The following is a 6,544-nucleotide window of genomic DNA, read 5'->3' as shown; positions in this document are numbered from 1 at the left end:
ATATATATATATCAGAGGCCAGCCCGGTGGCGCAGCGGTTAAGTGCACATGTTCCACTTTGGCGGCCCAGGGTTTCACCGGTTCAGATCCCAGGTGCGGACATGCCACTGCTTGGCAAGCCATTCTGTGGTAGGCGTCCCACATATAAAATAAAGGAAGATGGGCACGGATGTTAGCTCCGGGCCAGTCTTCCTCAGCAAAAAGAGGAGGATTGGCAGCAGATGTTAGCTCAGGGCTAATCTTCCTCAAAAAAAAAAGAAAGAAAAGTAAAATAAGGCTTACTTGAGGATAAGCACTGCAATACTGTAACAATCGACCTGATAACCAAGATGGCTGCTAAGTGACTAAGGGCGGGTAGTGTATACAGCATGGATACACTGGACAAAGGGATGATTCATGTCCCAGCTGGGGTAGAGGGCTGGTGTGAGATTTCATCACACTAGTCAGAATGGTGCAGCAATTTAAAATTTACGAATTGTTTCTTTTTAGAATTATCCATTTAATATTTTCAGACAGGGGTTGACCGCAGGTAACAAACTTCAGATGAGGAGGGACCACTGTATTAACTTTTTTCTAATCTAGATGAAAAGTTGGGTAATCATTAGCTTGATGAGCTTTTCAAAACAAGCAAGATAGATATCTGTGACCTGTGGGAACTTGTCTGAACTCTGCCCATAAAGTATCGAGGACTTTGTACACTGAAAAGTGCTGCTAGTATCAGTTATTGTTTTATCATAAGTGATTAAGAAGTAGCAAGCTTGGAGAAGGGCCCAGTGATGATTAAAAGCTGAAAAGCTGGACCGTTAATGAGATGAAATTGGCTTGTGGAGGGCTAGTTGTGGCCACTTGATTTTAGGTCACTTATGCAGACTTTTTTCTGAGAAGATGGTATGGTATACCATGGATAATTCAGCTCTAAATAGAACAGGAAAAAATTAAGACTTGGGTAAGGGAGAATTCAATGTAATTTCAGTTCCATTCAATCACTATTTTCTGAATACCTATTGTGTGCCAAGAATTGGGGATATACAGATTATTTTTTTAAAAAAGATATGGTATCTGTTCTTGAGAATCTGGCATTTCATAGGGTTTCACAGAGAAGGAATTTCCTGGCCTGGATCTTGAAGGGTAAAGTGGAGTTTGCTGAGACAGAGGTCTCCAAACACAGGGAGCAGCAATGGTAAAGGCATGGAAGCGTGAAGGAGCATGCCGTGCTCCGAGAACTGTGCAGATTTCAGCATGGCGAAAGCTTAGGTTCCGTTCCTTGTTTGTGATATTAATATGATTCTTCTGGTAGGCTCACTTTTCGACTTTTTAGACTTTCATACCCACCCTTTTACCCTCAGTCTCAGCCGATCACTTTGCCTTATACGTTGTTGAAAAAATAGAAGCCATTAGATTTAAACTCCCTCATTTTCCATGCTGAGACCTATAGACCTATCTAGAATTGTACCCATCTGATCCTCTTTCTTTCCTTCAGTCTCCTCCTCTTCCTATCACAGGCCGCTAGATCTCGTCTCATCTCCTGTTGTCGCCTTCTCATGACTTCTCTCCTCTCTCCTTTCCCCAGTTCATCACCATCATTAGGCAAGCATGCTCCTATGTGTTTATCTTAAAACAAAAACAAACTTTCCTTGATATCACACTCCCCTCCAGAGACCACTCCATTTCACTGTTCCCGTAAAAGCAGTGTCTCAGAAGAGCGACTCTTGTCTCTATTTTCTTCTCCTTTTCACTCCCTAATTCACTGTTGTCTGACTTCTACTTTCCAGCACTTCCGTATAATTGCTTTTGTCAAAGTCACCTTACTTACCATGTTTCCAAACCCAGCAGGTACTTGACCTTTGGCAGCATTTGATGTAATTTACTCCTCTTTCCTGGCTTCTTTCTCCTTCTCAGTTTCTGTAACATCATTCTCTACTGATTTTCCTCTTGCATCACTGGCTGCTGCTTCCCCTTCTCTCGCAGACCTCTAAATAAGGAGTTCCATAGGGTGTTGTCCTAGGCTCTTTTCTTTCTCTTTCGTCCCCTCAAGGTGAGCTTGTCAGTTCTCATGGATTCAAATACTTTGATTATGCTGATGATTACCCCCATTTTATCTCCAGCCCAAACCTCTCTGAGCTCCAGACGCTCATATCCAACTGCATTCTTGTCTCACAAACATCTCATCCTTAATGTCCCTAAAACGGAGCTTTGGTCCTCTCTGCTCCCACTAGGTTCTTCCTTTTATCAATAAATGGCACTACCATTCCCTCAGTTATTTGGGCCAAATGCCTGACTCATCCTTGCCCTTTCACCTCCCCTTAGATCTCCCGCATTCCCAGCAGTAAGGCCGATGGATTCTATCTCCAAAATGTGTTTTGAATCCACTTCCTTTCCTCCCTCTCCACAGGCAGACTAGTCCCGACCATCATCGCTTCTTACCTGGACTGCTCGGCAGCCTCCTCAGGAGCGCCTCCGCTCCATTCTTGTTCTGCCTGCCCCCACTTCATTCTGCACACTGTTGTAAGAATTATCACAAATCAAACTACTTCCCCTCCCTATTTAATCACTTCTGTGGCTTCCCAGATTCCCTGCTTTGGCCTGCAGGATCTGGTCCCTGCACAGTTCTCCGGTTTCATTTCTTGTCACTGTCCCCCAACTTATTGTACTCTATTGACGCTGGTTTTGTTTTACTTTCTTTTAACATACCAGGCTCTTTTCTCAGGATCTTTGCAATTTTCTCTTTGAATGGCCATCTCCTTTTCTTCCTTTAACTGGGTCTTAGCTTAAATTTACCTGCTCAGAGACATCATCCCTTGACTGCCCTACCTAAAGTACCTTCCTCTTTCTGTTTGCTTTCTAATACGTACAGTGATTTTGTCTGTTTCCTTCTTCTCCTCCTCCACTGGAAGAATGTAAACTCGATGAGGACAGGGACTGGGTCTGACTTGTTTACCGTCATACTCTCAGTTCCTCCAACAATGCTGGTTATGCAGCAAGCACTTATTAAGTGTTTATGAAATGATAGAAAAAAGGGAAAGGAGAAATGGGACAGGAAGGGAGAAAGAAAAAAGACACAGAAGGAAGGAGAGAGGATAGGGAAAGAAAGAAGAGAAGGGGGGAGGGGAAGGAAAAAAGAAAGAAATGCTCACTGAGCAGCTGCTGTGTGCTCGACTCCTTCAGATATATTCTTCCGCTGTTGCTCCACTCTTGGTCCCAGCCATCACCAGCATGCTTGTGGTATGTCAGAGGAATTACTTGACATGCTAAGGTGCTCTCAGCTTCCTCAGGCCCCTCGAGTTTCTGTCTGTATCTAATACTTAAGGCTCTGGAGCGCTTAGCAGTCACGGTTGTCATTTCTACCATGGACCAGGGTCTCTGCTAAGTGCCTTCCACACAGAATTCCACGTAATTGTGCAAAGTCATTGCCACTCTTTACCTTCCTCCCTGCCTCCCCACCAGAGGTGTGCAGAGGTGAAGTAGCTTGCTCAGAATCATGTAGCTAGCGAGTGGAGGAAGCCCTTGGGATTCCAAACCAGGCCTTTGTGACTGTGAAGACTGTGTTCCTTCTGCTACATTAGGCCATTTATGTATGGTTGTTCCCTAAGTGTCAATCAACCAATAGGCAGATCGTTGTTAAATTCATATCTAATATCATAGGTAAAAAATAAATCTCAAGTCCAACCTCTGCTTACTCCCTACTTCTTATAACTCTGTTCTAATCACCGTCATCTCCTGCCTGGACTCCTGCAGGAGCCTCTTCACTGGTCTCCCTGCCTCCCCACTTGCCTCCTCACAGCCCATTTCCCAGCTGGCAGGCAGATTTATTTTCCAAAACAAGTAAATTGAACCATGCTACTTTCCAGCTTATACCCTACGGTTCTTCTTGTACTTAAAATGAAACCCAGACTCCTAACCGTGACCTATAAGCCCCTCATTATCTTGCCCCGCGTGTTTCTGTGACCTTAGAACCTTCTCCTCTGCCCTGCTCCAGCCGTACTGGCCTCCTTAAGCTCTTTCTACCTCAAGTTCTTTATACTGGAAGCACAGAACTGGCTTCCCCACCTAAATCTTTACAGGTCTGGCTCATTTGCATAATTCAAGACCTAATTTAAATATCACCTCCTCAGAGAGGGCTATCTTGCCAGGCTTTCTAACATAGAACACCCAACACACATAAATATACTTTCTCTATATCCCCTTAACCTGCCTTATTTTCTTCATAGTAACTATCTTCTTTATTTCTTTTCTTGTGCATTCCCCCCACCCTGGAGTAGCTTCGTGAGGGTAGGTTCTTTGGTTTACCATATTTTCAAGGACAATGCCCAGCACCTGGTGAGCATTGGATATTTGTTGAAAAATGAGAAAAAAAGCTTAATTGTTTTATGGGTTAATAACAATTTCCTTTGGGTACAAGTCACAATGTCTCTGTTGTTAGGGCTTTTGAAAATTACTGCTGTATAAATGTTGAAAAACCTAGTCCCTGTATGACTCCGTGGATTGTAGTTAATTCTTTTCTTTCCCCAGTTATTTTGGAACTCATCAAATTGAGGCTGCACCAACCAGCTCTGCAGTCGATGGATTTAAGGCCAATCTTGTCTTTAAGGAGATTGAGAAGAAGCTTGAAGAGGTAAGTAGTATTTACGTAAAACGCTACCAGGAGGACCCTAGGCTAGAGGAAGCAGATACAGATTTCAGATGTTGCCATGAAGTGGCACAAGTTGAAAATGTACATTGTATTGTCAGGTATTAAGTGTATTTTAGATTTCTGCGTGTCTGTTACGGCTTCCTGTAAGTCTGGTAAGAGTGCATTTCAGAAATGTAGAAATCTCCAGATTTGAGTTACATAAAGAACTATAGTAAAATGCTGTTAAAATCGTAACTTCAGAGGAAAGATTAACGCTTATCACTCTTTTCTCTGACTCTCTTTGTCAAAGAGATGATAATTATGGACAAAGTTCATTTATGTAAAGGGATTCTAATTTATTTTGGTGCAGTCTCCTTCTGAATTAAAAAGATCTTACTTAGAACCATTCGAAAGAATGATATTTAAAGTGGGCCTTTAAAGTTACCTAATATCAAAACTCCTTTTAAAAGGAAATCTTTTGTGCTTGATTTTTTTCAAAGTAGTTTTTAATTTGTTTTTTCTTGTGGTAAAAACGATGCTAATTTAAAAACAATTCACACTGTACAGAGACATATAAAAAAAGAAAAAATGGGGCCTGCCCGGTGGCACAGGGCTTAAGTTCGCACGTTTCCCTTCTCAGCAGCCTGGGGTTCGCCATTTTGGATCCCGGGTGCGGACATGGCACCGCTTGGCAAATGCCATGCTATGGCAGGCGTCCCGCATATAAAGTAGAGGACGATGGGCATGGATGTTAGCTCAGGGCCAGTCTCCCTCAGCAAAAAGAGGAGGATTGGCAGTAGTTAGCTCAGGGCTAATCTTCCTCAAAAAACAAAACAAAACACAACAACAACAAAATAAATCTCCTGAAATTCCATTACTTAGAGTTCACTAAATTGTTAACAGTGGTTGACATTCTTTCAGATATCTCTCTGTGTAATATGAATGTACAGTTTTACATAACTAGGATCATACATTACATGTTGAGTTTTAAAAATTATATGTATATGCAGATCTATTTTTATGTACAATAATTAGTTCTTGATAGATAATAATCATACTAAGGCAATGTAACAGTAACTCTTTCTCCAAACAGAGAGTTATTCTCGTCGGCAAAACTAAATATTTACTTCATTGTTTCAAACCTAAAGGCATCTTGGGATTTCATTATTGATTTTAATTTGAAGACCAACAAGGCACAGTTACAGCCACTGTCACGCAGTTCTGGTCACACGTCTAGTAAGCTGATCAAAGAGGGCTGAAATAAGGGAAAGGATTCAGAACATTTAAGCTGTGCGTTTCAGTCGTGTTAGAGCCGCAGTGTGAAAGGCAGACATTGTGCAGGTCTTGTAAGTCCCGTGTTGTAGCACAAAGGACTGCTTAACATCTAAGGTGATTGCTCTGTGCGTGGGAAAAGAGCTAACGTGACTGATGTCTCTTGACAAAGGACCCTGCATTTCTAAGATTTTCATAATGGTCAACAACCTTCTTGAGGTAGAGAGGGCCAAGGTCGACAGTTCCGGGCAGGCAGGCACTGGCCCGGGAGCTGCATACCTGTCCTGCTCCATCTTGGGCTACACCTGTGTGGGACTACCTGTTGTTTTATAGCCTGCTTTTTTCTCTTGACAGAATGTTCCATGCTCATAAGTGTAAATCCTTACCATAAGTTTTAATGACCACATGGTATACATTTGAATGTATGTATCATAACCTATTTAGCTAGCCTCCTATGATGAACATCAGGTTGTATTTAAATTTGGCAAGTACAATAGAAGTACAATAAATTTCCTTTTGTACTCATCTTTAAGTACTTTATGCCATGATCACCTTGGCATAAGCAATTAAAAGAGGATATTGTTGGGTCGTTGGATGTGTATGGTTTTGCATTTTGATATTTATTGCCAAACTATCCACCAAAAAGAGGGTACTAATTTACAA

The 6,544-nt window shown here is 42.0% G+C and overlaps 1 protein-coding gene across 2 annotated transcripts in view; it reads left to right on the top strand.

The window, feature by feature from the left end:
• Positions 1–6,544, top strand: part of SCP2 (sterol carrier protein 2) — a 161,478-nt gene that overhangs the window by 136,770 nt on the left and 18,164 nt on the right. For both annotated transcript variants that reach the window (XM_046660148.1, XM_046660150.1), the window contains exon 13: positions 4,510–4,612. In XM_046660148.1, the coding sequence (XP_046516104.1) occupies positions 4,510–4,612 (103 nt within the window). The remainder of the gene's footprint in view (positions 1–4,509; positions 4,613–6,544) is intronic.

The sequence above is a fragment of the Equus quagga genome, chromosome 5 (assembly GCF_021613505.1).
Source record: "Equus quagga isolate Etosha38 chromosome 5, UCLA_HA_Equagga_1.0, whole genome shotgun sequence".
Classification (NCBI taxonomy): domain Eukaryota; kingdom Metazoa; phylum Chordata; class Mammalia; order Perissodactyla; family Equidae; genus Equus; species Equus quagga.
The sequence above is the reverse complement of the archived record's forward strand: the minus strand, read 5'-3'. Positions and strand labels throughout refer to the sequence as shown.